The sequence below is a fragment of the Pleurodeles waltl genome, chromosome 4_2, assembly GCF_031143425.1.
Source record: "Pleurodeles waltl isolate 20211129_DDA chromosome 4_2, aPleWal1.hap1.20221129, whole genome shotgun sequence".
Taxonomy (NCBI): domain Eukaryota; kingdom Metazoa; phylum Chordata; class Amphibia; order Caudata; family Salamandridae; genus Pleurodeles; species Pleurodeles waltl.
The window spans coordinates 933621292-933636175 of record NC_090443.1 but is presented as its reverse complement, the minus strand read 5'-3'; the positions used below and the strand labels follow the sequence as shown (position 1 = coordinate 933636175).

Sequence of the window (14884 nt, the reverse complement as noted above, 5' to 3'; positions counted from 1 at the left end):
GCAGCAGGTTGCAATTTCTATAGCTCTATCTTGAATTGAAATTGCATTTATATAGCGCTGACTACCCCAAATGAGACACTGCAGCACTTTAAGGCCAGTAGCTTGCTATTCCAGAACCCAACGTTAGTGGTTAATCCATTTGTTAAGGGGACTAGCCTTGTGCTCTTAAGGAAACCATTCCATGCATCTACTCCAGTTTTTTTGTGCTACATTAATTAAGTTAAGTACAAAATTGTGTTTTAGCACTTAACACTAGAGGTGCAATGGCCATCGTCATACAAGTAAACAAGCATTTGCAATGCAATGGGTCTCACATTTGCTCAAATTAGAGTCATTGGTGCTGTAAACTGCTAACCAGACTTTTCTTGCCACATAAATTGAAAAGTAAAACAGTTTCACATAAGCAAGCCGATTCACAGCGGTACGGCCGCCATGAGCATCAGCGTGAAGAGAAAGGAAAGGAAAAACAAAAAAACATTTTTTTTACAAAATTTTAAAATAAAATTAAAATAAAAAAAAAAGGTTTGCTCGCAGTCAAACTTATCGGCAAACGTGGAATTAGCAATGTAACAGGGGCAATAGCCAAGGTGGTAACAAAACCTCCCCAAGGAGGGACAAATGTAAACCATTTACCAATCTCATCACCCACGAACGAGTGGTAGTGATGGGTGTGAGGTGGACGTTGTTAAAAACCCAGATACATACCAACATGTCGGAAAAGCAGTGCTCGCGCGCGGCTATGCTCAACCTAAAAAGGAACATGGCTAAAATTAGCAGGCGAAGAGTTTATTTCTATTCTTTTTATTGAAATGTAGAGATCCTGCTCCACAACAGTGAAATTCTGTCTTGCTGCTGGTGTTCATGCCAGAGGATGGATGTTTTTACCTGCCTGGGAAAGCTGGAACCCAAACAGGTTGGTTACTTATCTTCCTTCAAATACAGATACATGTCTGGAGATTGCCTCTAAAGGCACCAATTTTATTTTCATTAACCACACACTCAGATAAATGGTCAACTCTAAAAACAAGGGAACATTTAAAAAAAAAAAAAAAAAAAAAAAAAAAAAGAGAGAGAGAGAGAGCCTTGAAGGCCCGCATATCCCAAGAACTTGCCCAATGAACCGCCTACTCTTGGAACAGCTGGCCTGTTTTGGCTTAACAAACTCTCCTAAGCGCACAGTCTTCCAGTCTCCAAAGCCTCTAAAGTGAAACACCAAATCTTCCAGTAGCAGCAACGCTCCATTAAGCCACCTCCTGGCAGCCATCATGCTTCGAGAATGTTACTGGATTTTAGCCATTACCAAGCTTAGAGTTAGATGTTCCCCCTCCACTTATGCTGCCTCCTTGGATTCCTTTTTTCTTGCCGGTCTCTGGTGTCTTCAGAATACTCAGTTTCTTGTGGAAGTTGGTGCTGGCCCTCATAGTGACATCATGCTCAATCTGGTTGCGGATTGCCACTTCCAGGCTCTATGGGGCGGGGGGGAGAAGAACATGTCAATGCACCACAGAAATACAAATGCTATCTCTCTCATTTATTTTTCATTTTAAGTGTAGATCGACTGCATGGAGCATCAAGATAGTTTACTGAGCTTAAACAAAAAACAGGTGTAAGTTAGAAGCAGCTCTCATGAACAAAGATTTGTGGAATCACAATATTTATGAACAAACTTCCCAAAACAGACATCCTTAAAGCATCCAAGAGCAGACACTGCGAAAAAGAGCCTGAAAACAGTATTTGCAGTGTAGTAGGCCAGGATTAAAGTAGGCTGGCCGAGCTTTTGATGGATATCATTACTAAAGCTGTTAGGGAGCAGTCACACCTGAGGGGCAATTTACAGCACTGCATGGATGGCAAGTGAAGTAGGGCAATGGAGAGTTTAGGTCGTGGTAATAATACAGACGGTCATGCTTTACGTCAGAACTAAAGCACACTTATAGAGATGTATTTAATTTACATGTAAAGGAAATTTAGGCGGTGATGCAGGTTAGGAATATGGTTCAGTTGCAGAACTGGGGGCTTATCCCTATAGAAGCATTGGAGTAGATTGCAGTGAGATCGAAGGGTGTCAGCAGCGGGATGACCCGGTCCCGGTACCGGAATAAGGTGGCTATTATAGAATCATGGCTGTGGTGCTTTGACAAGGGTATATGCTAGCTTCACTAATGGAAAAGTAGAGTGCTGCAGAACATAATGAAGGAGAGCTACGTATTGTTTACAGCGCGGTTACTAACCGGGGTGCTGCAGGACAGATACTGGGTGCACTGGCGTACCTGTATGTATTGCTCCCTATACAGAAATAGCACTTAGGTGGTCAGAACCGACATACACTGGCAAAGCTGTGCATCCGTCTCAGTACTAAAATATTAGCGAGAGATCCAGGCCAACGCCAGGATACAGTTTTTTTTCCCCCAAATGGGAGACACTTTATTGTGCTGAATTATAGAGCAGGTCAGGATTGAGTCGCTGGACCCAGGTGCTGCATAACTCTTCAATACTGGAATCTCACCTTCTTCAGCTTCTGCTGTTGAACAACACGAGCTTTTTTCGGTGCAATGACACGACCTGAGAAAGTAGAATAGTTTATTAATCGCTGATGCTGCATTTCACCAAATTTCTACTGCTCACTCACCAACTGCCATTGCACATCATGCTACTCCCTTCTTTGTCCTGTGGTCGTGACCCGCAACTTCGCCTGAGCACCTTTCATACGCTTGCTACCACCTCTATCACAATTAATCTCTTCAGCCTTCCCGCACCATCCTCAATACCCCCAACTCATCTCTCTTTTGGCTACTCACTATTACCGTTTCTCTGCCTCCTTGGCTACCTCTTATATACCTCCCTCACCTTTAATACTTTCCCACCCCAAAAGTTTTAAAAAAAACAACTTACTCCTGGGCCTAGTGAGCTTTAACATAGCCCAATAACGCATACAATTCTAGATAACCAGGTAAATCTAAAGGTTTTAATAAAGAATTCACACAATTTCAGATAAAAAATAAAAAAAGTACATAACATTGCCTTCACTGTGCAGGCAAGGGATAGCCACAACACATTAGTGTCTCATGGGCCTGGGAATCTTGACACCTTTGGCCGCTCTTACAAACCGCATTACATTACCCAAGCCTAAACTGTACCTGTTTACATACCCCTCACCGGAGTCTAAATTCTACCTTCACCACGCTCGATTGTAGCCATCTTGCCCTGCCCTGCGACCAAACTTCTCATCTCTCACAACCGTTACCCCTAACTCTCTCTCCTCTTCTCTCTCACCTGCCCCTGCACTTCTGCCCACGGGTCCTTTAGCCGCTTTGCCAGTTTTCTTCAACCCTGGTCTTTGAGCTTTAAACTTCTGCTTCCCTTGAGCCATTGTGATGACCGTCACAGGCAGGATAGAAAAAAAAAAAGAGCACTGAAAAGAGAAGAGAGACTAACCATCACGTGCACGGAAAGCCACGAGTTCTGCTGTCATAAACAAAAAGATAGGACTACTTAAGGACGGTGTTAAATAGAGAAGAACCAGAGAAGAAGACTGTAGACGCACAGGCAATTCTAGGTCAGGACTGAAGGCGAGGATTATGCAGATCTCTTCACTTTTATTGATTACAAATTCACAGTCCAAAAAACAAACAAAAAAAAAAAACATCACAACTAATTCAAAACCCATGATGCCTTAAGCGTAGTCATGGAAACTATACAGCAATCATAACAGAATCCGAATGTCCATATGAAGATCTGACTGGATCAATCCTTTCTCTCTGTTCACCGCTGCGCTGTTGATTACTGTGGTGTTTGATCTCTTTTCAGGACAGTGCGCAGCTGGCTATGGCCCGAGCACACCGTTCGGTATCTAAGGGTCCGCTAGGTGGCGCACTTTCATACTGCACTCTTGTCAGGCGCTCGGCAATCCGTTTTTTAGCGCTTCTGCAGCGTGCATTTTTGGACTGCCAGCACATGTTCGGAGGAGTGATCCGACCCATTCCCCAGGGTCGCTAGGATCGTTCTTCTCCCCTGCCCAACTCTCGCTGACACCGATTTGGAGGTAAGAGCAGGCGAGGCCTGCACGACGATCGCCCTGAGGGGCAGGTACTTTGGACAGGTGTGAGGACTTGTCTAAATGCCCGATTTGGGCATCATTGGGCTAGTGGGTCCCAAAGAAGTGGCTCTGGAGCACCGGCGAGGAGGCTACCCTTAAGATGAGCATCAGGGCGTGTGTCAGGTGCTCCCACCCCAAACAAATACAATCAATATCAGTGTAATCACTGCTAAGAAACTTGATCTAATAAAAAATTACTTTGTTTTTCAACACTTATTTGAGAATTATTATTATTGAGTCCTGCGAGGACCACTCTGATGCTCCTAACCTGGCAGCAGAGGAGGAGTGGCCTCCCCAGCGCTACCTACAGGAGTCGAAAAACTCATGTCGCAAGCGCGGAGTGCCCTAGACCTGTGCTGGAGGACAAGGTGGCAATCACCCCCCCCCCCCCCAATTGTACATTTTTTTTTACCAAATACATGCACAACCCCAAAAAGGGGTTCGATCCCTCCTGGCGAGCGTGCCAGGACAAACTCCTGGACATCCTGGGTCCCTTGTCAAAAATTATTGAACTGGCAGAAGCCTCCACTCCAGACAGTCTGGCTCGCCTAAGGCGACAGGTATAGTCTTGGGGTGGGCACAGTGTGTGGCTTGCCTTCTTGGAAACGCCAATTGTACCACCTCTGCTGAGCGGCGCCGTTCACTCCTAATTAAAAAAAAAAAAAAAAAAAAACACTTGGGGAACTATCCAACTCGGAGCCTGGCGCGATTGCACAGGGCAACATTTTCGGGGACCCTTTCGTAAAGGAACTCAGGAAGTTTATGGTGATCTTTTAAGCACTTGATAAGACGCAATCCTCTATGAAAAAGATTTTCCTGGGGAGCGTTTTCTATGGGGTCGGAAGAGGGAGGGGTCGCTCCTCCGACCGCTCCTTCGAGGCTGGCCCCTCCAGAGCTCAGGCTCGCCACAACGATGGAAGGCAGGGAGCCTTCTTTCCCAACCAAGGTGGCAGTAGAAGCAGATCCTACCGATCCTCAAGCAGAGGCACCAACGCCCTGGGAGGACCTAGTGGTAAGCACTATCCTTTTTTCCCCTCAAAATCTGGGAGAGAAACAGACGGTTTACAAAATATTGGGGATGGATTACATCCAATCCTTGGGTGATGGAGACAATCAGAGGGTTCCACTTAGAATTCAATGGCACCCTGATTCAGCAGGTAAGACCACGCCCTGTTAGATTCAACCTACAGGATTCGCAGCTGATCGAGACAGATGCAGCAGCTCCTATTCAAGAAGCCATTCTCCAAATCAATCTTCACCTGAGGGATTTCTTGCGCAACCTGTTCCTCGTAGAGAAGGACAAGGGCTTCTGTCTGGTTATAAACCTTATGGAGGTCAACGAGTGGCTGGTCTATTTCCACTTCAAGATGGAGGGTATCCCTCTCATCCGAGACCTCTTGCTCCAGGAAGACTGGTTGGTTTGCCTGGATCTCAAGGACACTTATTTAACAGTTCCTATCTTTCCGCCACATCGTTGCTTCCTGCAATTCCAGTGGCAGGACCAGGTGTACGAGTTCCAGTGTCTACCATTTTGCCTGTTGTCAGCACCTTGGTGTTTCACAAAGTTGCTGAAACCGGTCGTGGAGACCCTAAAGACTCTGGGCATCAGGTTGATCATTTACCTCAACAATAATATATATATATATATATAAAAATATAAAAAAAAAAATAAAAAAATAAAAAAATGTATAGAGCGTGCTACTCACCCGTGAGGGTCACTCTTCGAACAACCACGTCTTGAAGTTCTTTCAGAAGAGCAGGAGGTCTTTGGTTTTGCGGAGGTTGGTGGGAAGGGAGTTCCAGGTTTTGAGGGCGAGGTAGTAGAAGGACCTGTCTCCTGTGGTGGTGCATTGGATGCGGGGGGACTGTGGCTAGGGCGAGGTTGGCTGATCGGAGGTTGCGGGTGGGAGTGTGGAAGTTCACTCTGTCGTTGAGGTAGGTTGGGCCGGTGGTGTGGAGGGATTTGTGTGCGCGGAATATATGGACAATATCCTTCTGATGGACCACTCACACATGCAGTTGCTAAACCATTTGACCACGGATATTGTCTTACTTCAGGACCTCGGGTTTGTCATCAACAGGGACAAGTCAGTACTGACTCCTTCCCAATCCACAGTCTTCCTGGGCTTCCTAATAGATACTGTACCAGCTACGTTAAAACTCCTGGAATACAAGATCAAGAAAGAACTTTCAAAAGTGATCAGGAGAGACAGGATCTCCCTCAGACAGATAGCCAAGATTGTGGGACTGTTATCCTCTTCGATGCAAGCTATCTTCCTGGGTCCGCTGCATTACAGGGCTCTACAATGACTGAAAGCGTCACATCTCAGAAAGGGCCTCATCTACTCGGAGCTGGTGGAACTATCGCCGGAGGCCAGATCGGAAATCCAATGGTGGGTAGACCATATGGAAGCATGGGATGGGAGAGCAATCTTTGGTTCTCTCGCGGACATGGTAATAGAGTCCGATGCCAGCAGACTGGGCGGGGGAGCCCCGCTGTAGACAGATCTCTTTTGGGGGAGGGGGGGGGGGGTGTCAATGGACACAGGAGGAGTTAAACCTTCACATCAACTGCTCGAACTCCTTGCAGGGTAATTTCCGATTCGATCACTAACACAGGAAAGGGTATCCTGTTGCATCCTGTGAAGGATGGACAACACTTTGGCGGTTCAATAAAACAGACTGGGGGGAACACTACCCACAGCTTTAACTGAGCTGGCCAAGGATTTTTGGCACTATTGCTTGCAGAAGCAGATCTCAGTGACACAGAGTATTTTGCGGGAGCACAGAACAGCATGGCGGATTGGAATTCCTGCTACCTCAAGGACTCCAGCGATTGGCAACTAGATCCTTTAATTTTCCAGTCTCTGATCGATCAATGGGGACCCTGCAGCGTGGACCTGTTTTCACCCAGACTGAATGCACAGCTCCCCAGGTACTTCAGATGGAGACCAGATCTGGGAGCAGAAGCAGTGGATGCCTTCCTGCAAGACTGGACGATGGGCCAGGGATACGCCTTCCCTCCGTTCCCCCGGATTCTCAGGGTAGCAGCTCAGGTCAGGAGACAGAGAGCTTCTCTAGTACAGATTATCCTGATTTGGAAATCACAAGCATGGTTCCCCACGCTTCTGGAGCTTTCCTGGATGGTGCCTTTACAATTACCACTTCTTTGGGGATCCAGCGGGATCCTGTGGGCGCCCACATCTATTGGTGATGCAGGGACATCTCAGCCTCATGGCATGGAGGATTTCAGGGGATGATGGCAAGACGTCAAGCTTTTACGACTAAGAGATATAAATCAGCTTGGAAACGATGGGCCCGTTGGTGGGTCTTCATTTACAGTTTCCAGATGGACCAAGACGAATACCAGGTCAGTATCTTATCCTAGCTTTGATTCTCACCCTAAGCTGTCCGTTGTAAGATGCCTTAAAATGTATGAGGAAATGACAGAGGAATTAAGGCCTCCGAGGGATAGACAATTGCTGATCACTATTAAGAAACCACACAGGGCAGTTGCTTCTTGGACTATTCCCAGGTGGGTACGATGGACTATGATGGCAGCAGGCATAGATATCCATCTCTTTGGTGCACATTCGACCAGAGGAGCGATAGCTTCTAAAGCCATTGGAATAGGTGGTAGACTTGAGAATATTATGAATGTGGTCGATTGGTCATCAGGGTCCACCTTTAAAAAATTCAATTTTGAGCCTATACAGGAGGCTGCGTCTTTGGTGGTAAGTAAGCTTTGAACCTGCATAATCCTCTCCTCCAGTCCTTACCTAAAATGAGAAATTTTCAAGCTAGCATGAAGGAAAGTTTCAATTCTATTAAGGACACAGAGGCAAGGATTATTCACCCAAATACTTTGACAGTATTTCCTCCCAGAACTCTGGTGAGGATAGTGTGATGCAGGACATGCCGTTATAAAGGACCTCGGCACTCGTGCACAGGACATTCAGCATGACCCCCCATAAACATGTTGCATGCAGTCTGTCACCTATATCCCGAGGAGTTTGGATGTACAGCGGGAACTTACTAAGTTGTGTGTAGGTTAATTGTTTGAGTAATAACAACGATGCACAGCAGCGTTAATTGACGCAGTTAAAGCAGGACTGACAAATACTACACCAGGAAGCCATACACTTGGGGAGTATCAGCAATACACACAGGCAGTTTACATACATGCCACCATTTTAGAAGAGCAAAGTAGGAAGGGCATCTAACAGAAATAATCGGGAGAATGCATTTCCCCCACTGACTTCTATTGAAATAGAGGCAATTTCAGGCGAGATACAGACAGACTAGTTTTAGTTTAAAAAAAACAAAAAAAAAAAACTGTCGAATCTCCCACCTGAATCGGGGCCAGTGGCATGCGTGAGTGTATAAACAAAGTAGAAACCTACATATTACAGCAGGCATATGAGAGCGAGAGCGCGCTTCACAATCGGGGTGGTGGAACAGGGTTCCCGCCTAGCTCCAACCCGTGAAGACAATATAGTTCCACTTCTGGCTTTTTCCGTGAGAAGTCTTAGTGAACAGGTGTCAGTCTGACTAGCTACAGGGGAACGATTCAGGACCACAATTCCCAAAGCACTTTAGGCTGCCGAACGAATTGAAGGACTGAAATTATGACGAGCAGGAGTGCTATAGTAAACCCACATGGGATGGGGGCGGGGGAGAGGGGGTTGTAAACTGACCTGTTGGTGTGCAACACAATCAATCACTCAACACAGATATCAGTTGCGTGTGGTAGGTTTTCATGAGCTGGCTAGCCAATTCTGTAACTGTGCACCTTCAGCAACCCACCTCTCACCCAAACCAGTGCTTTAAATGGGCCGATACAATTCGGTACAGAGTACCAGCAATTTGTTATTGTTAGAGGAATAGTACCTGCACTTCTCAAGAAAAACGCAATACTTTTAATTGGGGACTACCCGCACTTCTCAGAAACAGGCAGGTACCCGAGTAAAGAGTACCTGCACTTCTATTTTTACATTTCAAGCACTGACCCAAACCAACATTACACTTTAACCAATTCAAATAAAATATACATAAGCAAAGCTGCTGAAACACCGAGTAAAGTAAGCAACGCCATGTGTTTGTTTCAGCTTAAATAAAAGACTGGAAAACGTCTTTATTACACAATGTAAGGCGGAAGATTTCTCCAACGAAAAACTTACCTCCCAACTCTGAACAACAGCTCTTACACCAACACTAAGCCCTGCTTTACTGTCGCGTACTACTACCAACTACCAGGGTGAGGTAGTTTATACTGATTGACAGACTGAGAGGCGAGAGGAGGGTTTTGGTGGTAGAACTTCCCCAAGCAGCATACAATTGGTCCAGGAAGATATCGCCCAAAGAATGCCCCGGAAATAATTCGCCCCTGCCCCGGAAGTGATTGTCCAGCCGTTCGTGGATGGGTACAAAGCGTGTCGCGTTATTCGCGTACCATGTGGTTTTTTGCGTTATTGCTATTTTTTTTTTTTTTTTTTTAAGGTGTCTCGCTTGCGAGATTCTTGCATTCAGTAATGAACTGGTTACTTTACCCGATTGATTAATCGCGGGTTTCTATTTTTGTGGGGCGCAGTTACTAAGTGCTGTTTGTTATGAGCTGACTGAAGTGATGGTGGTAGCAGTGAAGCGTGCGAAAGAACAGCCTGGCAACTTTTTATAATTGCAGGATTTTTCTCTCCCGGTTTGATGGAAAATGTTTTAAAAGCGTTTGTTGAGTTTTTTTTTTTGCCGTTGTACAAACAAGCTTACTCTTCTGACCAAGGCGTACTATCAGGGTCAGAAGAATTGTGCGGCAATATAAGGCAAAGTACGGAGCGTATCTTCGGCACATTTTGTGATACCGTTCATCCCCCCCCCCCCCCCCCCCCCCCCCCATTATTACACATGGTAATAGTGTCTGGGCTAGGGTGACCACCTGGCATTGAGGCAAATTCTGGACAGGACTGTAAAAAATTCAGGACAAAGGGTCAAAATTCAGGACAAAAGTTCAAGAACAAACGTCAGTTTTACAGACCCACTCAAGAGAGACCATGCCTCACTATGTTGTCATTGCATTTATTTACTCTTTTTTAACATAGCACTATTTATTCACTGTGGACCTTTTGTGATTGCCTCCTGCTATGCTACATTCAGGTGTCACATTACGTCCTTGTTCAGTAGTAAATTAATGCCCTTCAGTACTGCGGCAAGGCCATCACCCCTACCCAAATCTACCCGATCTTTCCTGAAGAGAAAGTAACAGCAAAATTTTGATTATGTTTCTGAACATTTTAAAACTCCTGGCAAACAGTTTGGGACACATTAAGGTAATTAACCTTATGCTAGTTTAAACATTGAACAAAAACATCTGGCTTACCCCTACCGCCCATGGACTTTCAACCTATTTTTTTTTTTAAGGAGGCAGGGCAGATGGTGTGGGCGACAGTCTCACACCTAATGTCAGGTTGTGATGTACCTGTTAACGCGTCCGTCTATGTCAATTTATACACATCAGGACTCGTTTTAGGTCGATGAACCTTTGGACCCAGTGGTGAGTCTCCGTAGACGAGATTACCAAGCATCAAATATATTTCATAATAACCATTTATGATCCTTCGACGCATTCACTAGTTCTCAGACTCAAATAACCACACCTTGAAGGATGATTTTGTGAATTTATTCACTATTGATTACAATCTAATAATAAACGTATTAATCTCAAAACCAAGAAGCATAAGAGCATAATCACAAAGTGGCGACTACGATAAACTTTCAACAATGCGATGATCAGAATCATAGGATAGATACGTTAGCAAAGAATAGATCATAGTGCATAATAAACCATAGAATAACAGTTCAGCATAGCTACATGTCAGTCACGTCAGTTCCACCTGTCAAATGAATACCTCATCTAACCTCAAATTAGCATTAGCATGTTGGGCTTCATGCAAAACAATTTAGAACATCAATTTGGAAACATATCTAACTAAGATACATAATTAAACACACAGCAGTTGGTACCTAGAAAGAAAGGCAAATAGATTCCGTTAGCATTAATAATTACCCTCCTCGAGATAGGTCAGCATACAGGATCAGTCTTCGTCTTCAGGACATCAGTTAGTTCACCGTCAATCTATCTAAATTAAAACGGGGACACCCTCCTCTTATGGAGGAAAGTGTAATAGGGCAGTCTATGGGCTAGGATAATTTTGTCTAAGTCTCAAATCACCAAATAGAGTGACAGAGTTTCTGGATGCAATCGATATCATTCCCTACCTAATGTGTCTCGTCTCTCGTGTCATGAGTTCTTATCCCTTTTTCGTAATACGTTCCCCCAAAATTCTATTGGTTAATAACTACACCCCACTATTGGTAACCAATCAAATTATACATTAAGTAATGCATTTTTCTTTTCTCGATATTAACTTGTCTTCCAATTGGTCTTCATTATCAGCATTTTCGTAGGTGGTATGTCCGGGGTTACTTCACCATCTTGGCACACGTCTCAGGTCAAAAGTTCTCTTCCCCTCGTCTCATTGTCCTTGGAAGTGTCCATTAATGTTTCGAAGCACATAACTTTATACTAAAAACTGTTAGCATGCGGATGAGAAAATTCCTTCATGTTTCAAACTAATACAGAAAGAACAATAGCTGGGTCATGGTCGTTTGCAAGTCCGCACACAGAAGAAGCAGAAAAATACGCTTTTAAATGAGAGTTACACAGCTAGTTCGCGACTCATGCTAACTTAAGACATACGAGTTCTAATGAATACAATTTCTGATCGTAATAATACATATAATTGAAAGTTTTTTTTTATTAATTCAGCATTAGTGTTCATAAATGAGTAAATCTTTACGTTTATTAATACATTTAATTTATTAATTATTAATATTGCTTTGTCAATTGTAAGCATTTCACGTCTATAATATATGATATTAAAACTACGCTCTCTCATACCCATAACTTGTCTGTAGTCTCCCTGCACTAGAGTGTATGAATGTGACTCTACATTTATCTCAGAAATGGGAGCCCGGACTACCAATCAAACATAATAAAAGAGGAGGATGAAATTGAGATCAAATGGGAGATCCACGGCAAGTAATTCAAAGGGTTGTGGCTAAAAACTGTATAAATAAGAGAAGAACAAGGTGGGACAATTCCTAAAATCAGACAAGATGGGTCCACCATGACTATTCGAAGGTATTGGGTACCTGGGGAATTGTCTCTGCACACAGGGGAGAAACAGAAGAGGCACTGTCAAGTGGTTGAACAAGCAGCACCCATCCACCCTGGCAAACTCTTCTGGTGCAGTGGTCCGCTGTTAGTGCTTTTAAAGGGTGAGCAGAGGCCAGACCCCTTGCAAGGTTGTGCATGGCAATTGCCCGCTTTGTCCATGTCTTTATATGGTTTTGAAATTGAGCAAAAGCCAAACTAGAAATCTGGGTTATCCCTAAGTGTCAAGTACAAATAGAATCTTCAAAATATTTGTGATGTAAATTGCACAAACAAACTTTACAAATTTTGAATTTTAATTAGTGTTTCTTTAACATATGGCACTGTTTTCACCTTCACATACAATTAGATCTCAGATTGAACTGGGAACCAGTTACCTTTTGATACCTAGTGAGTAATATCTACCATTCTTACACTGATTTCCAGGATGAAAATCTCGGCAGAGCAAACGGTCCCTCCAAGCCCAGTTTGCTTTTTGGTCTTCTCTTCTGCTTTCTGTAAAGGCCAAGTGGCACGAATGAAGATGGTGTGCTACCCCAATAATAGTATTTTTTGCAATCCTTCCCCTGCTCGCCCTTCATTCCTTCTTCAGATGGGCCACACATCTGATTTGGTCACTGCGGCACCATCGGGAGCTCTTTCCACTCTAAAGCTGACTTCAAAGTGAGAGGATTTATGCGACAATCTTTCTGGATACTGGGGTTAGGAAAGAGTTTTTTCTATCAAGTGACAACATTTAAATAAACTTCAGAATATATCAGAATTAGAAGTACAAATCAAGCAAATTTTTGTTAATTCTGAACTGTGCTGGAAACAAATATCTTTACAAGATTAAAACAAATCATTGCATTAGGTGATGCAATTTCCACACATCATCGTCTGTGCACAGTATAGTTTGATTTGAAAAACTGTATATCTGTGCAAATGTAATGGTCATTTCAATCAAAAATGTGTTGTCTGTAATGGCAGTGTGTTAGCATATCATTTATACGGCACTCCACTCTGCTCTGCACCACTACACGCCACTGCACCCTACTCGGGGTCACTCTACTTTACTCGACTCCATGCCACTGCACTCTTCTCCATTCGGAACCACTCCACATTATGCCACTGCACTCTATGCTACTTCACACTATGCCATTCTACTCCCCTCTGTACCACTCTACTTTATGCCACTGCACTTTACGCATCTCTACACCACTGCGCTCTGCTCGTCTGCACGCCATACCACTCCAGTCTAGGCAACACCAATCTAATCCTCACAACTCCACTCTCTGCCACTCTGCAACACTGCACTGTACGCCACTGCACTCTAAGCTAATACACTCTATGCTAATGCACTTTACTCTGTAACACTTAACTCTATGCCACTGCACTCTACATCAATACACTGTACATTACTCTAATCTACTCTGCACTCTACACTACTTTACTCTATGCCATCACACTCTATGCCACTTTATGCAACTCCACTATAACCTGCACCTCTCCACTCTAAGCCACCTCACTCTACTGTTAAATAATCTACTTTATGCCACTGCACTCTATTCCACTGCACTCTACCCTGCACCTCTCCACTCTATGAAACAATCTATTCTACGCCACTGTACTCTATACCACTCTGACCACTGCACTCTAGTTCAATGCACTCTACACCACTGCAAGCTGACACTGCAACACTGCACTGGTCACCACTATACTCTACACCACTCTGCTCTGTACTACTGTATTCTGCACCAGTATACTCTATTTAACTGCATTCTATGTCACTCTACTCTGCCCAATGCCACTCTATGCAACTGCACTCTACACCAGTGCACTCTAAACAACTGCACTGTATGCCACTGCCCTTTACTCTGCACCACTGTACTCCATGCCACTGTTCTATGTACCACTTTACACCACTGCACTGACACTCTACTCTCCAACTCTGCACTCTACATCACTCTATTCTATGCCACTGCACTCTAGGCAATATACTTTACTCTACACCACTCTACAATACTCCACTCTGCACCACTCTACACCACTGCACTCTATGCCACATGAGTCTACTCTGCACTCTGACACTGCACCACTCTGCATTACTGCACTCTCTGCTACTCTATTGTATGCCACTCTAGTCCACTGCACTCTGTGTAACTCTACCCCATGCCACTGCACTCTGTGCCAATGCACTCTACACAACTGCACTGTACGCCACTGCCCTCTACTCTGTACCACTGTACTCTACGCCGCTGCTCTCTGTGCCACTCTACTCCACTCAACATCACTGCACTGACACTCTGCTCTGCAGCGTTGCACTCTCCACCACTATACTATACACCAATGTACTATGTACTACTGCATTCTATGCCACTCTACTCTGCATCACTCCACTCTACAGCACTTTGCTCTACTCTGCACCACTCTACACTACGCCACTGCACTCCCTGCAACGAGAGTCTACTCTGCAATCTATGCCACTGCACCACTCTACACTACTGCTCTCTGCCACTCTAATGTATGTCACTCTACTCTACTGCACTCTATACCACTCCATGCCACTGCACTCTAAA

At 44.4% G+C, this 14884-nt stretch overlaps 1 protein-coding gene across 1 annotated transcript; it reads right to left on the bottom strand.

Moving 5' to 3' along the window:
- Window positions 1–785: 785 nt before the first annotated feature.
- On the bottom strand, window positions 786–9447 carry C4_2H19orf53 (chromosome 4_2 C19orf53 homolog). The gene is made up of 4 exons (XM_069232735.1): window positions 9277–9447; window positions 3274–3412; window positions 2507–2562; window positions 786–1466 (listed from the first exon to the last, which is right to left on the bottom strand). The coding sequence occupies exons 2-4, from the start codon at window positions 3368–3370 to the stop codon at window positions 1290–1292; spliced, it is 330 nt and encodes a 109-aa protein (XP_069088836.1). The 5' UTR covers window positions 3371–3412; window positions 9277–9447; the 3' UTR covers window positions 786–1289.
- Between the last annotated feature and the right edge of the window lie 5437 nt (window positions 9448–14884).